The sequence below is a fragment of the Myotis yumanensis genome, unplaced genomic scaffold (assembly GCF_028538775.1).
Source record: "Myotis yumanensis isolate MYYU_CA2020_CCGP unplaced genomic scaffold, mMyoYum1.0.hap1 SCAF_19, whole genome shotgun sequence".
NCBI classification, from domain to species: domain Eukaryota; kingdom Metazoa; phylum Chordata; class Mammalia; order Chiroptera; family Vespertilionidae; genus Myotis; species Myotis yumanensis.
Genome location: NW_027223770.1, coordinates 22,541,968 through 22,562,963, shown reverse-complemented (window position 1 = coordinate 22,562,963; position 20,996 = coordinate 22,541,968). Strand labels below are relative to the sequence as shown.

General features: G+C 50.5%; 1 protein-coding gene across 3 annotated transcripts in view; it reads right to left on the bottom strand.

The window, feature by feature from the left end:
• Positions 1-20,996, bottom strand: part of MYO18B (myosin XVIIIB) — a 175,917-nt gene that overhangs the window by 130,910 nt on the left and 24,011 nt on the right. For all 3 annotated transcript variants that reach the window (XM_070399451.1, XM_070399452.1, XM_070399453.1), the window contains exons 9-13: positions 20,681-20,823; positions 19,780-19,880; positions 18,099-18,162; positions 14,003-14,147; positions 1,915-2,088 (exon numbers count right to left, since the gene is read on the bottom strand). In XM_070399451.1, coding sequence (XP_070255552.1) covers positions 1,915-2,088; positions 14,003-14,147; positions 18,099-18,162; positions 19,780-19,880; positions 20,681-20,823 — 627 coding nt within the window. The remainder of the gene's footprint in view (positions 1-1,914; positions 2,089-14,002; positions 14,148-18,098; positions 18,163-19,779; positions 19,881-20,680; positions 20,824-20,996) is intronic.

The window sequence follows — 20,996 nt, the reverse complement described above, 5'->3', positions numbered from 1 at the left end:
TCCTGCTCATCCCTCAGGACTCAGCCCAAGGTCACCTCCTCAGGGAAGCCTGCCTTGATCAACACCCCATTAGGCCAATTCCTAGCTCTACCTTGCATCTTTTTAAAATTAATGTAGAGAGGTATTATTGACATACAAAAGGCTCTGCCTTCCTATTATATACACCCTGGTGAGTTTGATAAGTATACATCACCATAACCATCACCTCTAAAAGTTTCCTCCCCCTCTATTTGTGTGTGTGTGTGTGTATGTGATAAAAACAGTTAACATAAGACTTACCCTACAAAAAAAAATGTTCATTACATAACACAGCATTGCTAACTACAGGTACTATGCTGTACAGTTGACATACTCACCTCCTATCATCTCACCCCTCTACTCAGTCCTCTACTCTCCAGGATGCATTCATCCTGCCTAAGGGAAACTGCGTGCCCTCTGGTCAATATCTCCCACTCTCCCCGCCCCAGCCTTTGGTCACCACCATTCTACTCTCCACCTCTACGGCTCTGGCGTTTTCATATTTCTGATGTAAGTGGGATCATGACGTACATTATTCAAACGTGCCGTCTGCTACAGCATGGAGGAACTTCGAGGGCAGTAAGCTCAGTGACATGAACCAGGCAGATCTACGATGCTTCCCCAGCACTGACCACAGCATGTCCTGCAGGTGGGCTTATGTTATCCACCTGTGTGGCCCCCGACCCCCGGGCTGGGAGTGACCCGAGGATGGGACGGTCTCTGGTTTGCTGGCTCCCAAACCCCCAGTGCCTGACACATAGTAGGAACTCTGAGAATGCTTGTTGTTCTCTCTTTCGGGAGGGAAATTTGGCAATTGTATATCAGACGCCATAAAATGTTCATATACTTGGACTTAATAGTGTCACTCGGAGGCTCTTATTCTAATGAAATATTCAGAGAAACGAGGGTTTCTGGGTATAAATGTTCTCCCGATTGTTGATCAAATTGGCAAAAATCACTTTTTCAAAACAACTTAAATATCCAACAATAGCAAAGGGATTAATTTGTAGTCCATCCATACAAAAGAATGCTTAAAATGGGTAGAGAAGAATACTTAATGAGATGAAAAAGTGCCTACCTCCAATGTTAGAAAGAATAAAAAAGCTTACAAAACTATTAAGATACTTGTAGTCTCAATTTTGTTTAAACACACACACACACACACACACACACACACACACACTCATTGGTCCCACAGAAATAGCCAGTCTTGGTTAGAGTGCATTGAACAAAGTGGGGTGAGAGGGTGAGGAGTTGGGGTGGAGAGCTGAGGGTATCAGATCACAGATACCGACCCTTTAGATTTCTGTTCCACCCACAGAATTGGAAACACAAGTTCCCAATCTGTATGCACCGGTGTCTGGAGAAATACTCCTGCTTGTACATTCCAGGCAACCTGCTGCAGACCCAAAGCATTTCCCATCCCTCCTTTAACTTCACCCTCAACCTGGGCCGTTGCTAGGCAACCCACAGCCTCCCAGCATCTCTCTTAAACCTGCCAGTCCCCTGCCTGCTTAACATCTACCCTGGAGACCTCAGCCTGAGAGCTTGACTCAGCCTCACAAAAACAGTGTGTGCACATGTCTCAGCGTGTGTCTGTGTGTGCGCACACGCGCGCGGGTGTGTGTGTGTGTGTGTGTGTGTGTGTGGTGTGCACATTTTCATGATGTGTATGTCTGTGTACAAGTAGGTGGTATGTGTCTTGAACATGATTGTGATTGTGTGAGAAAAATGCAGGTGTCTATGAGTGTGTGCTGTAAATTTGTGTGCACCTGGAAAGCCTGCATGTGGCAGACCCTCGTTACATCCTTGGTGAATAGGTGAAGGAATGCTAGTATGTCCCCAGGAGCTGGCCCAGCGGGGACCTTGCCCACCCAGAGAGGCAGCCCTTCCTACCTGAGCTGGTCTCCTCGTCCTCGAGGCCCCGGCGGCTTGGTCCAGACGTCACTTGCTCAATGATCTGTCGCAGGTGGTGCTTGAAGGTGGCTGTGTTCAGCTCCTCATACTCACAGCCCAGGGCCTCAGCAGCGTGGTTTGCCCACTCAAATCTCATAAACTGCTTCCGGCCCACTGCGAGGGGGACAAACAGAAGTATGGCGGTGAGTCCTGGGCATGGGGTGAGGGGTGTCCAAGAGAACCGGGGACTCTCGGACATCCCAACCTCCAGCCACCTATCCTTAACAGAAGCCTGAACACCGGCCCAGACCTGGGCCCCTAGCAGATGAGCCCTGGGCAGGGATCAGATTTCCCAAGAGACATGTTTATCCTACTTCCTTGACACTTGCATCCTTCACTCTTTGTAGGCGATTAGAAATATCATAGGGGACACTCTAAACGTGGAATTGGGGAATGGTGAATAAAAGTATGATTTTTCTACCCACGTATTCACTTACCTATCCATCTACCCATCCACCACTTCCTGCCATCCACGTACCTATCCATTCAACTACCCACTCAGCCACAACCCAACCATCTCGCCATCCATTTATTCAACACATATTTACTCAGTTCCTACTATGTGACAGGCACTGTGTTGGGCACTGGGAAGTCAATGATGAGCAAGACAGACAAAGCTTACAGTCTATGAGGGGATGAAACAATAAACAATAAATAGATAACAAGATAATTTCAGGGGATAAATTACAGTTATATTTTTTTCTCTTTACTAAAATAAAACAGGGTGATGAGATGAAGAGAAACTGAGGGAGTTGCTAAGGATCTATGGTGGTCAGAGAGGGTTTTTACAGAGGCTGTGATATGAACTGGGTTATGAAAGGTGAGAGGTGCTGGCCACACAAGGAACCAGGAAGAGCTCTAGAGGTAGGAGGAGGAGGCAGGACAAAGGCCCTGAGGCAGAAACCAGCATGGTGTGTAAGAAAAATGCCAAGAAGGCCAGGTGGCTTCGATGTAAAGAGAGGAGAGGAGTAACCAGATGAGGCTGAAGAAGCAATGGGGAGCCACTCTATGGATGATTATAAGGACATTTAAGATCAGCAACAAAGATGATGTATGACACGGGCAAGTCAACTGTTAAGGGAAAAGCAAACTGGAAAACCAACCCATGGTATGATGCGAACTGTGTAAATCACTCTAAGCTGCTGCAAAAAATAAGAAGAAGAAACATCTGAATGTTAACAATTGCAGCTGAGTAGGGGGATTCTGTGTTTTCCAAGTTTCCTATACCGCTGTATACTAATTTTGTAATTCACGTAAAAAAAATGAATTATTAAAACAAGTGAGTACCATCCTTAAATAATTTTCTCCCATAGCTTATCTTCCCCAAAATGTGTTTCCATCTTTGAAATAAGAAACACAGCTGCCCACAGAGATTTCATGATCCATCAGAAAGAGATCATGGGACCCAATTCTTCAAGCAGACACCTCGAAGATCCACCTGGTTTAAAGCTAAATTGGAAATCTGGAAAAAGACTTTATCCAGGACTTTGACGCCACGCAAAGAGGAGGAGCCCTGGCCCATCACTCGGGACCACTGCTTTTCACTGAGGTCCTCCTATTGCCTGCTACTGCTGCCTCCATTTTACAGATTATCCCCATTTTACTGAAGATGAAACAGATATTCAGAGAGGTAACATGGCTGATCAAAAAGTCCCGCCACTTTCAAAAATGATAAAGAAGGTGAGGACGATGGTGGTGAGGGTAACGGTTACCACTCCTTGACCCCATTTTATTTGATATGTCATCTGTGTTCAGCTCATGGTTTTGGAGCCAGAAAGTCCTGGGTTAGAATTCCTGGTATGACACGTGGAAAAGGCTCAATATGTGTTAGTTGAAGTTACTCATCATCATCATCATCATCGTCATCGTCATCAAATCTTCACAAGGGTCCCAAGAAGCAGTATTATTATTCCCATTTTATACATGAGAAAACTGACCCCAGGAAGTCACCACAAATCAGACCGATACCAGGTAGAAAAACTACTTCCCCCGAGTCAGCCTTCCAACACCACCTGCAGCGAATGCTCCATATCCTTGTGATCCTAGAGAGGGCTTTCTTTTCAATGGGCGCACTTATCCTTTTCACTGAAACACGCTGCAACAGGAAATGGTACAGCACGTATTTGAGAACCCATTTATTGGAGGAGGTCATTGACAGAACGCGACCACCAGTTGACCCAGGAGCTGGAGCTGGGCAATTGGAGGCTCCTCCCCCTCCAGTCCTTGGAATGTACCTTCTGCCCGCCGTGCCCACACTGGGAGCTGCTCCAAGGCCCCAGCCTGGAGAGAGTGAGGTGTTGATGACAACATCTGGACTGAATACGCACTGAACTCCTTAGGCCTCTACAGTAACGTTTAAGATTCTGGCAGGTGTGGTCGCCCAAGGCACACCTCACAGGCAGGTCCCCTATTAATCCAGCCACCTACCAATGGGGAGGGGTCTGCATCTTTCTTCCGTCTCTCCTTGCCCTCCGCATGCGGGGGGCGGGGGGGGGGGCACTCTGCAAACCAACACCATTATCAGTTGTCACAGACAGAAAGTAGAACCGAATACAACATGAGCACAAAAATATCATTAGAATCTCATTAGACACCGTTACCTGGGAGCCAGAGGGCTGCTCTCTCTGTTAAGAAGAAAGAGAGGCATTAAAGGCTATTAGCCCTGAATGAGACTTTCTTCTTCCTGGGCGAAGGGGGACAGGGGGACGGGGGGGGGGGGGACAGCAAATTAAAGAGGTGGTAACTGTCGAGGCAGGCGATGTCCTGTCCCTCTCCTGCGTCCTCCCCCCACAACCGCCACTCTCTAAAACAGTCCCTCACACTCCACCTGCAGTGACCTTTGGTCTGAAAGGAGGAGCGGGAAATGGACGCAGCACGTCTCTAAATCCTGCCTGATTTAAGGGGCATACAGTGGAGCCTTGACTTACGAGTGTCCCGACTAACGAGTTTTTTTGAGATACAAGCCGTCTCTCGGCCGATTTTTTGCTTTGAGTTGCAAGCTCAAAAAAAATCGGGTTATGAGCCAGCTTCAGATACCCACTGCTAGTTGGCGCAGCGAACGTCACAGTGATTTGACATACGAGTAATTTGAGTTATGAGCTCCGTCACAGAACGAATTAAACTCGTAAGTCAAGGCCCCACTGTATTTCCAAATACACAGAGCAAAATCCCGCTGCTGAAATCCAGGAGGGGCACAGGGAACTTGACCAAGAAAATGCATCATCTGCTCCCACCTCCCCAAAGGCTGGGCCCTGCACTACATCCAGCCGCGGGTTCCTCTATCTCGGCTCACACTCGGTTCAGCTCTGTGGTGGGCTTCCACCCACGCGATCACGGGATCCTCTCCCTCTTCTTCTGTGAGCATCACATAGAACATGCGATGCTGGCCGGTAGGAAGGCTCCCTGGTGCCCCACACGCCACCCCTCCTCTGTCTCACCCACCGAAGAAAAAGAATCAGAAATGCCCAACAGGATTACAAAGGCGACCTTAATATCCTAACGTCAGCTCCCCCAGGACAGGCACTGAGCTGAGCCCTGAGCACCCACGACCTCACCAAATCCTCCCTGCAGCCCTGTGAGGTCAGGGTGACTTTCCAGGGTCATGCGGCTGATAAGCAGCAGAGGCAGGACTTGAACTCGGGCCTCCTGGCTCCAGCATGCAAGACCCTAAGCATGGCGTCATGCGGAGGGGCCTCCTCTCATAACAGGGCACTGTCCAAAAGTCAGAGTCGGAGGTGAAAAACCAAGTGCCCTTAAAGTTGCCCTTGAGAATCTCCTAAGCTGCCCATGACGTACAGTGTGGCAGCGCATCCACAATCCCAACACAGCCAGCTGTTGTCCCTCCGGAGGCAACGGGCGGCTTGCCTTCAGGGGCTGTGACCTATGCAGAAATACGTGTCTGCAACTCCTGGCCTCACTTTCCCTTTGCAGGTCTGGCTGTGTTTATGTAAATATGATGCATATGTGATAGGACTGCCCACCCTTGAATCTGTTTCATAAGAATCTGTTTCATAAAATGATTAGTAAATAACAATTCTATTATATTCTTAGTGGCTAATGGTCCGTGCATCCCATCATGCCACTGGTGGAGGTGGAGGAGGCACACCTGAGCGTGTCTACACTGCGGGGGGAGGATAGTGGTGTGACCTTGGCTGATCTCCCAACGGCCTTGCAAGGTCTGCGGGCCGAGTGTTAAGCCTGATTCTACAGTAGAGGCCACTGAGTCACAGAAACGGAAACAGCCCAGCGCTAAGTCACACGGCATCTGAATAACTGAGCTACAACTTGATTCTAGGTCCCCAGAGAGAGTGAACAAAGGAGAAATGGGAAAAAGAGAAAAGAAAGGAGCCAGGGAAAGGAACGGCACTTCATTTTCTGAGCTGCTCAAATCCACCTGCAAAGGCAGACTGTGTTTTTCTTTCCCTTTATGCTCGACACAAAGGGAGACAGAGAGAGAGGGGGAAAAATAACATGACTGTTGTCCCCTGTGCGCCATGAGTTCAATTGCTATCAATTACTGTGGCCTCCTGTATGTATTAATAACCAAGTTATTTCTCTTTCCAACAATAGCCGTGCTGGTGCTGACTTACTGAACGTTAGGTGACTTATTTATAATGCTGGTCCATCGGTTCGCATAGCCTCACACTGAGGCTTACAATTCAGAGCCCTGGGAGGAGAGGGCCACCTGCAGGGAAGAGATAAGCCTAAAAGGCTGTCGATGCTACAAGAAAAGGCAGCGCTGCAGAGACGGACTTCCAGGGTTCAAATCCCACCTGTCTCCACTTTGAACCTCAGTTTCCTCTTCTGTAAAATGGGCACCTACCCCCACGGAGTTCCTGAGAGGCCTCAATGAGATCACTTAGCAAAGGACCTGCCCGTTAAATTCTGATCCCATTCAGATTTCTGCCCAGGGACATCCAGCAAATTTCTATTGGAAAATGTAACCCTCTCAGAGGCCAGAACTTCAAGTCTCTTCCTGCTTCTTAGGACTCCTTCCTGTCCCCACCGCCCCCAGATCCCATGCTGCCCCACAAATCGTGGCCTATTGTTCCACCTGCCGGGCCTGGGAGAAAGCTGCCATCTGCCCCAGGGTCTTTGTTCGTCTGCACAGTCAGTGCTCCCTATAAGGCCTGGTCAACAAGCATCTATAAACTGCTGCTCAGCTGCTCATAATCAAACAGGAATCACTGCCCACAACCTGGCAGCTGGCGAGACAACACAGAGACCACTCCCAGGGCTCTGGGGACCATGAGCAGGTGTTCTGGAAGAAGTCGGCTTGCTGAACAAATCAGTTAGGGCAGCATCCGATTAAACGCAGCAAAACGGGCTGCATTCCTGCAGGACTTCTCAGAGCTTTGAGTGTGCCAATATGCATTGGAAATTTACAAGAGGGGAGCCTGGGTAGGGGGTCTTCTGAACTAATCTGATCTCACCTCTCTGTGCCTCAGTTTTTGTATCTGTAAAACGGGGTGGCTCCTCTCCCAAAGGGTCATTTTCAAGATCAAAAAGGGACATTGGGTGTGATGCTGCCTGGGAGTGTCCCCAAGGAGGGGATCCACGTAGAGGAGGAAAGTCATCATGGAGACCTCAGCCAAATGGGGTCACCATCACTCGTCACTCAAGAGGAGACTGTAGGAGCAAAGACTTGGGGGTGGGACCAGTAACAAGCCTATGAATGACTTGCCTGAGGCCACAGAGCTAGCAGGGCAGAAGCCAGGATCAAATCCCATCACCATCATTATAATCATCACCACAATCACCATATCCACCACCATCCCCATCATCATCACCATATCCATCATCATCACCACCATCACCACTACCATCATCACCATCACCACCATCATCATTAGCAGTACTGTTATGCTCTGTCTCTGAACCAGTCCAGACATTCACACTGGAGTTTTCACTGAGCCATTGTTCTCTCTCCACCAGCAACAGGTTAATGGAGTCCCTGGTGATCAAGGCTGAAAGAGACCCCAGAGCGCATCTAGGTCACCCCCGTTGGGAATGTCCTTTCTCCTCTCTGACCATCAGTTTCCTGATCTGTAAAATGGGATAATTGTACCTTCCCCACAGGGTTGTTGAGATGGCCAAGCACTTAGTGCCTAGCAATCAGCACTGGATAAATGTTAGCTGCTCTGTGGGAAACAGAGGCCGAGAAGATGGGAGAGGACTTCCTAAGGCCAGCCTGTGAGTGAGTGGCTTGGCCAACCTGAAACCTGGTCCCTGCCCTTGTTCCGGAGGCATGGGGCTGCCGGGGAGTGCCGCCTTTTAGCATCAGCCACTCCAGGGTTTTGCTTTTTTTTTTTTTAAATATAATTGTTTACATCCCAGAGCAGCCATTTCAGCTTAATGAATGAATTCAATATGCTTAGAAAACACAGAATAAATCCTTGCTTGTGGCCCAGAATAGGCCTGGCTGCACCAGCTGTCGGGCAGGGAGCCAAGCCACCAGCTGGGGGAGGGCGGAGGCTGGGGGGTCTGTGGTTACAGGAAGGCAGGAGGGTGGGGCTGGGCTCAGGAGGAGACAGGCTTCGGGGTTGCTGGGTCCAAGGACAGAGCAATGAAATCTCCAGGTTGTAGGGCCGAGTGCTAATCCTCTCTTACTCAGAGATCTGTGTCAGTCTTGAGGGGCCAGAGCAGGGGTCTTTATGTTGGTGCCTTGCTGATGGGAACACGGAGGCCCCAGGCCTTGCCCAATGGGGTTCCTCTGCCTGGAGCACCCTCCCCAATTTTTTTCTCAGTTTTCGAGACTGAGCTCAAGGGTCCCAGGCCCTGGGGTGGGGCTGACCATTCTGAATGTGGGGTGTCTCCTGTCTAGGATCTTCTCTTGGCATCACCAATGCCCTTGTCTGGGTTCCTCTCCATCGATCAGACTGAAATCCTGTCTTGAAAATTGAGGTTGGTGTCCCAGGACAGCTGAGGACCTGCCAACCAATAGGCATAGAAGAGAGATAAGGAAGAAAGAGAGGAGAGAAAGTGGAGAGAGACTAACTGAGACAGAAAGGAAGTGATAAAAGGAGAGAAGAAGGAAAGAAAGAGGGAGGAGAGGAGGAGGAAGATGAAGGGGGGTGGGTAGGAGGGGGCTGAGCTGAATAAACAGCAAAGGCCCAGGAGTCCAGAGACTCAGATTCTAGTCCCTGCACGTCTCCTGCAGCCTCGCTGAGCAAGTCCCTTCCCCTCTCTGGGCCTTGGCTCCTGCCCTGTACAAAGAGGGGCTCGGTCAGGCCTGCCAGTCTCAGCCCCTATTCAGCACGTGGACTCTGCAGCTCTGCAGGGAGGTCCCAGGGCCGGACAGATGAGATGGTCCCTGGCTTCCGCCATCAGCAGGGAGGTCTCCCCGGGGCAGGTGAGGCTCTGGGGAGCTGAGCTTGCCATCCGAGGCCCTCTGCACAGAGGAGCCATCTCGCCCAGCCTGCAGCTGTCCTGCTTCTTCTGACTCAATGGCTCTCAATGTCTCTTAACCCAGGGCCCAAAGAAAGAAGGCTGGTCCCACCAGCTGGGGCCCAGACACCAACCCTGCTCCACGCTCCTGGGGAAAATGGAGGTGTGTTCTGAGCGCTGAGTACCTGGAACAGGTGTGCAGTCGTCTCATTAGAGCCAGGAAGCAGCTGGGGGCGGGGGTGGGGGGGGGGAGATGCCCCTCTCAGTTGCCGAGCGCCAGATGGAGGACTGACCTCTGCTCCCCCGAGCCCTGCCTGCTCCCACGTATAAAAACAAACGTGACATCAGAGAAGAAAAGAGAGGACAGGCCAAGCGTCTGTTTTGGAGCGGCAGAGAGATGGCGGCCCCAAAGTGGAGGCTGCAGGTCCACTGTGAAGTGCCACGCCTTCCTCTGACCCTTAGTGACCCAGTGCACGGCAGGCAGAGGTCCAGTTTCCTGCCACTTAGAGCTGTGTGACCCTGAGTTAGTGACTGCACCTCTCTGAGCCTGGGTTTCTCCACCTACAAACAGGAATGACAACAGCAGTGCCTACCCTAGAGGCTTGGGAGGGTTAAATGAGCCAACTCGTGTAAACACCCAGGAAAATGCAAACGTTAGACTTCTGACCCAGCAGTTCCATGTCCAGGAAGCCACGCCTTCAAACCCTCCCTCATGGGCACAACCTCCACAGACAGGGATGCTCCGTGTGGCGGCTTAGACACCAAAGAGCAGGAAGCTCCCTGAATGATTGGCAGGACTGTTACCTAGGCGGAGGCCCACCCACTCCAGGCAAGCCCTTGCCATCCACAAAGAGAATCATGATGACCCCAAGTGCAAAGAGGTTAAGACTCACTGTGAGATGAGAAGAGCAAAGGGCGTAGAAATGGAGATGGTGTGGACCCATCTGTGTAAAGACACCAACCAACCAACCAAATATTTGTTATGTGTGCAATGTAGCTAAATGACATTTTAAAGGCCTGAATATAAGCCTATCATTTAGGTTGCAGTAATACACCCATCTCATTTCCTGGTGTTAATAACGTGCTAACTACAGCTGGGTACAGTGCCACCACGGGAAAGCTCACGGGGCTCCATGTACTGCTGCTCCGGCTTCCTGTGAGTCTATAATTACTTCAAATCAAAAAGTGGATCAGAGCCCTGGATAGTGTTAGTCAGTTGGTTGAGTTTAGTCCCGTGCGCTGAAGGATCGCCAGTTTGGTTCTCAGTCAGGGCGCATGCCCAGGTTGCAGCTTTGATTCCGGGTTGGGGGTACATGCAGGAAGCAGCTGATCAATGTTTCTCTCTCTCTCCCTCTCCCTTCCTCTCTCTCTAAATTGATAAAAATTTAAAAACAAATTTTAACAGGAAAAAATCCAGCCTGTCCAGGTAGTGACACTCTCCTGTGTGACCATGTCATGGTGGACCTGTCATATGCATCTGTCAACACCCATGGAATGTACAAGTCCAAGAGTGAACCCTTGTGTAAACTACAGACTTTAGTTAACAGCAGTGTATCTATATTGGTTCTTCCGTTGTAATAAATGTCACCTCTAAACATTAACAATGGCCGCCTCTGAGGACTCAGGGATCTGGGGGCTGAGGAGAGACGTTCATTCTATAGTCTTCTATATTGTTTCCATTTTTCACAGGAAGACAACTTCGCAGTGTTGCATATGCAGTAGCTTTAACACAATAAAGACAGTAAAACAATTTGCAAAGTGCCACTTGAATATACAGTCATTGCTTGATGTTGGTGGCATCACTGTTGCTATTCTCACCCGCCTTTGGCACACGGGGTCTTCCTCCAGCTCGGGGAGCAACTGGCCACCTCCTCCTATCCTTGGCTGGAGTGCCCTGGTTGCTGGATGTCAGGGTGCCCCAGCAGAAAGCAGGGGGCTGGGCTCTTGTCATTATTGCTGCTGTCTCTCCTTCCTGCAGGCCCCCCGGGGCTCCCCAGGTTATAGCCCCATCCATTTGGAGGCTGACATCTTTATTACGGCAGGCGGGGAGTTGCCGGTCCGACTGGCAGCCTCCCTTCATCAGCCCATTACGCGGCCCCGCGTTGGGTTATGTATGGGCCTGACTGCGTCATACATCAGGCAATGGGGTCAGCAGCAAGCAAAACGGCAAATTGAGTGAAAGACAAATGAATTAAACCTCCCACCAGCCTTCCAAGAAAAACGAAAGCAAAGCGACGCGGCCATGAAGGCAGGCATTGCTCATCCTTGTTACTCGTTTGGATTCTGAACGTTATTGTCATTTTTGTGACGTAATGATGGACAGCGGGCAGAGTGACAAATAGTCTCAGGCTTTCCGGGGAAAGTCTACATCATCTCTGACAGCGACAGGACCAAAGGGTAGGAAAGGATTCGAGATCAGCCTAAGTCAGTCTTGCAGACTCGAACTTCACCAAGGAAAACCCCCCTGGATGGTGGACGGATGTTCTATTAATAACGATAGCAATAATAGCAATAATCATCACAATAGCAGAGCTTTATATATTTATATTAAATGTTATAAGCCTCCAGAACCCTAAGAAGCAGTCACCATCACCCCCATTTTACAGGTGAGGTGACTGAGTCTTAGAAGCCAGGAGACTCACTAATGACGCAGGAGAACCAGAACTGAACGCAGTCACCCTGGTCCCGGAGGCGTGGCCTTTACCCCCGATTGTGAGCTCTCCTGCCTCTAATCTGCTCATCAGGATGACCTTCCAGATGGAGGAACAGAGACCAGAGATTGAATGGGGATGGGAGGATTGGGTGGAAATTAGACGGAGCTGAGGAGCTGTTAGAAGTGAGGCGAAGATCCAGGCACCCAGAATGCACCTAAGGACTGGGCCAGCTGGGCAGCCTCATAGAGGAGAAAGGCAGAGGTTTTGGAGGAAGACAGGCACTGATTCTAACCTCAGCTCCACTATACGATGCTGTGTGACCCTGGCAAAGTTGCACAACCTCTCTGGGCCTCAGCATCCTGAACCAAAACTAGGGAATTCCTTCCCTACCTTCCTGTCAGGGTTGCTGTGGAAATGAAGAGAGAACACAGGGAATGGGTGAGTGGCCCATTGCAAAGTCTAGGTCAGTGGAGCGATCTTTGCAGGAAGAGAGCCGAGATTTCAAACCTCACCCTGAAACATTCCAGCTGTGTGATCTCTGTAAATCACACACCCTCTCGAGCCTCCATTTTCTAACAACACCAACACACACACACACACACACACACACACAAACACACCATGAGCCAAATCCTGTGCTCCACATGTTTTGACCTTGACTCACTTGATCCCCACAATAAGCCTACAAAGTTGGTGCCATCATTAACCCCATTTTATTGAGGAAGAAACTGAGGCTGAGAAAGGCCAACCCAGGATTCACACCCAGCAGGCCGAGTCCTGACGCCTGCCCATGGCGTTCTTCTTCCTCAACAGATTATTGCATGAATCTCATTGGCTCAAAAAGCATAAAAATAGGATCGGGGCTCTCGAAATAAGTTAAGGAAGCCAGGCTCTCTGAAAGGAGATCATTAAAAAACACACACACCCTGATTAATGGAATATTTCAAAATGATCTGTTATGACACAAAGCGAAGACATTTATATATGACTTTGAAATTCTTAATAGCTGATTTTAGAGCAACCTATTATGAACTCTTCCAAAGCAGAATATATAGTAAGTAAATCATCAAGCAGGCCTCCCAGGCAGACTGACGGCAGCTCCTCTTAAAGTAATTTATATGCTGGGATGGGGCGAGGCTGGAGGAATTATCGCCATAATCATGTATTAATAAAATATTTATAAATATGACTTTCTCTTTTATCGTCACTGGTGGTGACAGGTATAAGTCAGGTCCCTGAGCCCACAGCAGAGGGGACGTCCCACCTGCCCAGGAGGAGGAACTGAGGCATCAAACTTCTCTGCTGACAGGTCAACAGGCGGGGGTGAGGGGCGGGGCTCCCTTGGCCTCTAGTGGCATTGGAGGCAGAGAGGGTTCAAGTGCGACAACAGAAATAGAAAGGCAGGTGCCATCTACCTGCAAGACTCACTCTCTTCCTCAATCTGCAGAGTGCTGGAGGGAGCCCGTGTGAGCGGGGCCGCCTTGGGACCGTCGCCTACACAGGCTCAACAATGTGATAACTGGGCACCTGTAGCAGGCAGTGGGGAGCGTCTCCAGATGTCTAGATAGAACACATCACCTTTACTCTGTGGGCCTAACCTTCTCTCCCATGTTCTAGAGCCTCTCTGCTTGGTACAGTAGCCACTGGCTAGGTGTGGCCATTTACATCTGTGCTAATTAAAACTGAATGCACTTGAAGGTCACTTTCTCAGTCGCACTAGCTGCGTTTCAAGTGCTCGGCAGCCACATGCGGGCAGTGGCTCCTGTGCTGGACGGCACGGACAGAGAGCATCTCCATCACCGCAGAAGGTCCTACTGGCCGGCGCTGCTCTGGAAGGTTTGCTGGAGAAACCCAGCCACTGCCTTCTCCCTGGGCTTTGCCCAGCAGCCTCCCACAGAGCAGGCCCTGACACGCAGACAATGGTAGACTCCCCCCGCCCCATTTCATGGAGAGACAGCCAGCAGGGGAGCGGGGCAGGAAGGACGTACCTTTGCAGGCCCCCGCTGCGCCCAGGTGGTAGATAGCTGCCAACACCCGCCAAATGGCTCGCTGCTCGCTCTCCGAAATGCCCAGCGTCGCCATGGCACCCTGGAGCTGGGTGAAAGCGGCCGCCGCCCTCTGCTTGTCTTCGGGCTGAGGGCAAAGGGAGAGAAGAAGAAAAAGAGGTCATCGTGGTGGAGAAAATGCAAACTCACAATGCGAAGCCACACTCGGTCTCAGGGGAAGTGTGTGGTCACTTTTTGGCCACAATTAAGCCGAGGACGGTTGGCAGTCATTTCTGTCTGACTTTGGAGGGCGATACGATTCTTATTCATTCATGTGTCCATTCAGCAGATTTAGCGAGGCTCTGCTCTGTGCCAGCCTCCGGGGAGGCAAAGATGAGCGAAACCCAGAACTTGACTTTGAGGGCCTCTCAAGGTAGAAGTGAAAAGAGATTTTAAAAAGCAACTCAGTGTGAAACAGGCTAAGTGGTAGGATACGGGGATACGTGGGGAGCTACGGGACATCGGAGGCAGGAACGCACTAATGAATCCCACCCAGGGGGCCAAAGAGAATGTCACAGAAGATGAGACCAAACTGTGATTGGAGTTCGAAAGATAAACAGACAGAGTTGACCCACTTCATGTAATAAAGGCCCTGATATGTACAAGGAGCAACACGACGAACAAAGGAGATCTCTGAAGACAACAGATGGTCCCTGAACGTGGACACGGAACAGGCACTTTTGGAGGTGGGGCCGACAGAGAGGGGAGGAGCTGAGCATGGGGAGGCCTCCAACACAATATTAAAGGGCATGAGCTCTACACTCCAGCCTTGGCTGGCAAATACACACCCCTCTCTACATGCCTGGACCTGTGGCAGACATCACTAATCGATCAAGATCCCACAGCTTCTTTTCGGGACATCACCCCTTGCAGCCACCACCGACTGATCTATCGCAGCATCTGAAAGGGAACCTATACACCACCCCCAGTGCAAGCGACAGGACACCGCCGAGATTTTTAAGCTGGAGGAATGAGAAAATGACATGATCTGATGCTAATGGGTTGTAGAGCGTTATTTTTCTTTTTTAGATTTATGATCCCAATTATGTTTGATTGAATATTAAAATTAGTCTGAAACTCCCGCTCACACACCATCTGGCCAAGGAGACTCAGCCCAGAAGCCTGCAAGGCTGAGAGGAAGTGAGCCGGGGAGGAGAATTCTTTTGTCAGAAACCCACCAGCCCATAGTGAAGAACTGATTTGCACTTGGACAGAGCTTAGGTGATACACTGTGGGCTGTTAAACCTGGCAGGTTCTTGAATTTGGTGGAGTCTGGTGCCCAGAGAGGGGGTGACGCCTGCCCAAGTCACACAGCAAATTAGTACCAGATACACAGGACTAGAATCAAGCTTTCCTGATTTCCCCATCCAGGCCACCTGTCCCATCCATTTGAGCCACTTCTAACTCGGAAAGAATCCTGTAAGGATCACTGACCAATTGGGACAACGTCAAAGCATGCAGGGACATTGAAAGATTCGCTGTGGAAACATTTCGATTAATAGCAAAAGCATGTTCCACTGATCCATCATATTTCCGGGCCACCACAGGACCACAAAATCCCTAGCAACCAGGAGCTCAACCTAGCAACCGCAGCTGCTCCACTGGAGCAAACAGAGGGAAGGAAGGCATCTTACCAACATGGTTATTTATGAGATTTCAAAGTAGCCGTGAAAGGGCACCAGAGAACAGTGGGAACACATTTATTATGGCTCCCACTGTCAGCCCTGAGCACTTGACTTTAAATTACAGCCAGACTCCGTCCTCTGTCACTTAGCTCATGTGAAGAGAAGAATGAGAAAACTTCCAATAAAGCTAATTTGCTGCTTTTTCTCTCCAGCCCCACCCCATGTCTCGGATGCGACCGAAGACATGGAGGGACAAAAACGACTAGGATCAGGAAGATGTTGACTATTCCTTAAACTTCTAGAGAGCCAACATCTCTGCACTGCGCCCTGATAAAGCCAGTCCTTGCACTGAACTCATGAAAACAGAAATCAGTGAAATCGGTGGGATAAGTCAACTCAGAGCCCAAATGCCTACCCACAGGCGAATGCTAGACAAAGGGTGGTACAGGTATGGAGTGCTACGCAGCTATGAAAAAGAACGAGCCACTGATACATGCAACCACATGTATGAATCCCACGGACCCAATGTGAGTCAGGACTGTTGGGTACAAAAGACCAACACACTGCGTGATCCCATCTTTGTGGGCCAAACTAACCTACAGTTAGAGAAGTCAGGATGGTGATCCTGGGGTGGGAAATAAACCCCTAATGGGGAGGGGGCTGGAAGGAGCTTTCGTCGGGATGAGGAATATTCTAGATCTTGACCTTGTAGGTTTAAGAATATAACCATCATCAAATTGTACACTTAAAATTAGTGCACTTGATACCTTTTACTATGTTTTACTCAACTAAAAAATACATATATATATTCAACACACAACATGCCCAGGGGTTTATCTGATGCAATCAAAGATTCAAGGTCAACCAAAGGCTGCAGGTAATTTAGTGAAAAAAAAAAAAAATGAAATCCCAAATGTTCTGTCCACATTAAACTGGACTGTGTCTAGAGCACCCAGGGGCCATGGGAGTCAAATGCTGAACACTGACTGGATTCAATGACAAAAAGGCAAAAGGAATGGCGGTGCCTGAAGAACTGGGTGAACCTCATGGAGAGGGCAGGACAGTGTCACTCAGAGCCAGGAGCTCCCTATTCCAAGTGACTCTGCCCCGTGCTCAAAACTGACCAATCCACTGATTCTCTTTCATCATTGATGTTTCTCTCTCTCTCTCTCCCTGCAAATGGATACCTTGGCCAAAACTCATGAGCTGAACAAAAAAACCGGATGCTGGGACAGCCTCGGCTCCTCGGCCATCAAGATAGAGGTCTGGGCTCCTACCTCCCCATCCCCCATGCGATCATGGGGAGAAAGGGTCTGAAAGAAGAACGTACTGCCCCCATGAAGGGGCAGCAGGAAGGAGAAGGATGGGTTAAACCCCGAATTTAACGATAGGGGAGCCACATCAGCTCACTCCATCCCACCCACCCACTGCAGAGACTCCACTGCAGCGGTTCTCAAAGTGGGGTCCCTGGACCAGCAGCATCAGCAACACCTGAGAACTTGTGAGAAACGCAGGGTCTCAGGCCCCACCTCAGACCTACTGAATCGGCGAGTCTGTGGGTGGTACCCAGTGGAGTCTGAGAAGCCTCCCCTGACTGAACCCAAGTAGTTCTCCCTTTCATCTATCCTCTCGTCCCCACTGTATCCTTGCAACCTTGGGTATATTCTCAGCCCACGTGACTACATTAATTCCCATGTCTGTCTCTCCTGCTAGAGCAAAAATTCACGGATGAAGACCCTAATCCCAGCACTTCGTACAGGCCTGCTATAGATGCGAGGGGTGGGGACGGGAAGGGGGTCACTCAGAAAACATATGTTAAAATAGAAACAAATGAATAAAAGAATAAACAAACAAGTGAACAAAACTGGTTTTCTTAAACAGCTGAATATCATCACTCATTGTCCTATCAGAGGCCACAGCTTCCAGGAAGCCATCTCTGACTGCTCCTACCCATGTTACTCACCAATAATATTTACTAAGAATACCTGATTGAGTGACTGATTTAGGCCAAACCTGTCATTTCATTTAACCTTCACAATAAACCCATGAGGCAGACACAACTACTGTCATTATTTTACCGAAGAGGATACAGACGTTCAGAGAGGCTCAGTTCCATGCCTGAGGTCACATGTCTAACGAGTGTCAGAGGTGGGGTTTGAACCCAGATAGCCTGTCGCCAGAGCCCACATGCTTACCTTTATCTAAATCACCTCCTGGTTATTTTTTGTATTTCTCATCCTGGTACACTCAGACCCTACAAAGGAACCCCTCCCTCCCCACATGACCAGCCTTTGCCAACTACAAACCCCAGCGGCAAAGGAGACGAGTCACATAGGAGATCTCTCCATCACCCTCCCATCCTGGCCACAGGGTCACAGACCCCGACACGCACCCCAGAAGGACCCCGTCCTTACCTTAGGCCAAGTGCCCATGCCAAAGGAGCTGCTGTCTGCCAGCTGGTGCAGGTTCAGCTCCGTCCTAGAAGCAGAGAAGGGACCAGAAGTGCACGTGACCTGACCTGTATTCCATTATTTGGAAGTTCAACTTGACAAATAATTGAGCATCTACCCAGTGCCAAGCCCTATGTTAATGCTGGGGTGGCAGAAAGGAAAAAGGCAGGGCCCCCGATTCAAAGATCTCATAGGCATTCTGGTGAGGAAGAGAGGCCAGCAGACCCCAGTGATGAGCCAGAATAGAACAAAGGAGAGACTGAGGGACCAGGCACCAGGCAGCACTCCTCTAAGGAAGGGATTCAGAGCAGGGTTTTGAAGGATGAATAGGAGTTTGCCATATGAATACATGGGAGAAAGGAAGGGCATTTGTGAAAGTGGACACCAGTGTTTGTCCCTTGGAAGCTTCACAGTGGATGAGGGAACAGCCTGGCAGCAATAGCGGTAAAGAAAAGCAGGTGGCTTAGGAGGTCGCTGGAGAGCCAGTCCCCAGCATGACAATGACCTCCTGAAGAGTCTGAGATGTTCCAAGCACTTTTCTCCACTCTCCCGGGGCCTCTGAAACTCATTTGGGGCAGCTCCATCTCCTCACACACAGCTTTATCCTGGCTCCTAAGGATGCCACACTCGCCTGGGTCAGGCCCACCGACACAGAGCTCCCTGGGCTGGGCTGGGCCTGGCGAGGAGGCCTGGAGTCCTCTGCCGGCAGCGGCCAGCCCTGTCCTTCCCAGTCTATCCCGCAGGAAGCCCCTTCCAGGCAATAGCTCCATGCCCAGAACCCAGCTCCATGCAGGGGTACAGAACTGACAACCCCAACGTGGGGGGTCACCAGGGAGACGTGCCTGTCCTTCAGTGTTCTGAGATTAGGAAGTGGAGGAAACAGAGGCTGCAGAAGAGGATTCAAACTCCAGGTGCAGAGCTTACATGTTATACTCTCCCATGTTACACCCCACTATGCACTGCACACGGGGCCTTCTGCCCGGACAGGTGGTCTGGTTTAAATACCCACAGACTGGCACTAGGAGGTACCCATTCTACAGAAAAGGAAACTGAGGTTCAGAGAGGACCACATAGGGCAAAGCCTGGATCTAAACACACATCCTTCTGACTCTAAAGTTGGTCCTTTACAGAGCACACCTGTCAGGATCGAAGGAGGGTGGCCCCCAGGAGGGCCCCCAAGATGAGTCACTCCACCCAGTGCCCACTTGTCCTAACGTGCCCATTCAGGCAAACTCAAGGCCCCCAGAAAATTTAGAAACTTCTAGAAGACTTGGGGTCTGCTGGTCTTGCCCTCCTCCCACGCTGCTGTCAGCCCTGTACTGACAGGCACCCATCATATCAGACGGCCTCCGGCACCCCCAGCATTTATGAAGAGCTACGTGTGAGTCATCTCACTTAACCCTGTGAGGTTAGCCACAGTATTGTTTCCACCTTACAGAGGAAAAGAATCCGGGGTTCCGAGTGGATGACCCCAGCCGAGGTCACACAGCCCGTGAGCAGTACCAGCAGTTGGGATCGGAGGCCAGGTTCATGGCCACTGGGTCCATTCCTCTCAGCTCTGGGCAGAGCTAAGGCTGGGCCCCGGGGCAGCCGATGCCCTTTGCACTACTGCCCTCAGCTGTCCCTGCCTGGCCCAGTCGCTCACCTGAGATCCAGGTCCAATCCCGCGAGCATCTGGGAGAAAACCTCGAAGGTGCCTTCCCCTTCCGGCTGCCGTGCCACGCGGCTCTTCTCCAAAAGCATGGTCTGCAAGAGGAGAGGACGGGCCCCTGGTCAGCACTTGGGCTGCATCGGCCCCCTGCCCGGTGCCCAGCTACCGTGAGGCCCCAGAAGGGAGCCCTGCCCTGGCCCACCCTGTGAGGCAACATCTCAGGTCCGAACTCCGCTGGACACCTGCGTCTCAGAACTGATCAGTCCCTGTCTCACTAACTTGGAGTCCACCTAGGGACTAATGCAATCAACTCGTTCCAAGGAAAGCATCCGAAAGGAAGAAGGATGACCTGGATCCACCCTCCGCCATATTCTTATTTCACAGAAGCCTTTAGTAGTGTGACCCAGACGGTCATGAATGGCAGGATCTCAGGCTCAGGGTGGCATCGATGAGTTTCCCCGAGTCTGTGTATTACCCCAGCTCCACATACAAACACGGCTTCTAATAACTTAATCCTATTTTCTGTTCAAACAGAATGTTTGAGGGGGCAGGGGAGGGATGCGGGCGCCTTGGGAGATAGGAGCAAGCAGGCCTGTGTTTGTCTGTTTCATTTCAGCTTATGCTACTAAGACCCAAACAATGAGCGGCTGGAAAATATATTTATTCATGAATATTTCATCCTCACGATATTCTGAGGTGCAAACGGGCCAGATTGCTCTAGGAGGGCACTTTTGGGGCCACTGAGTGAGGTGGGAAGGAGCTGGCAAAGGCTGGGGGAACTGTGGCCAAATGTTTAGACACATTCCAGGGTCCCAGGAGGCGTGGGCTGTGCTGAGTGGGAATGGGGATCCTGCAGCCCCAAGGGCTCCCCTCTTCCTTCCACCCAGAGCCTCACCTGGAGCTGGGCAGCTGTGACCCGGCCTGTGGCATTGAAGTCCAGTGACATCACCATGGTGAACCGGGTGGCGCTGCGGCTGTGGCCGGTGGACACGGAGCCAAAGGCCCGGAGGAGAGTGAAGGTGGCTCGGATCTTCTCCACTGTGGGGGTCATGGGGGTGCTGTTAGTATTATATTTCTTACAACTAGAAGAGCAATACTGCCGAGGCCATGTATTCCCAGCAGGGAGAATATTGCCCCCGAGAGGGCAGAAACTGATTTTGGGGATGGGGTATTTTGCTTTCTTATGTATAGAGCACAGATACACATACATA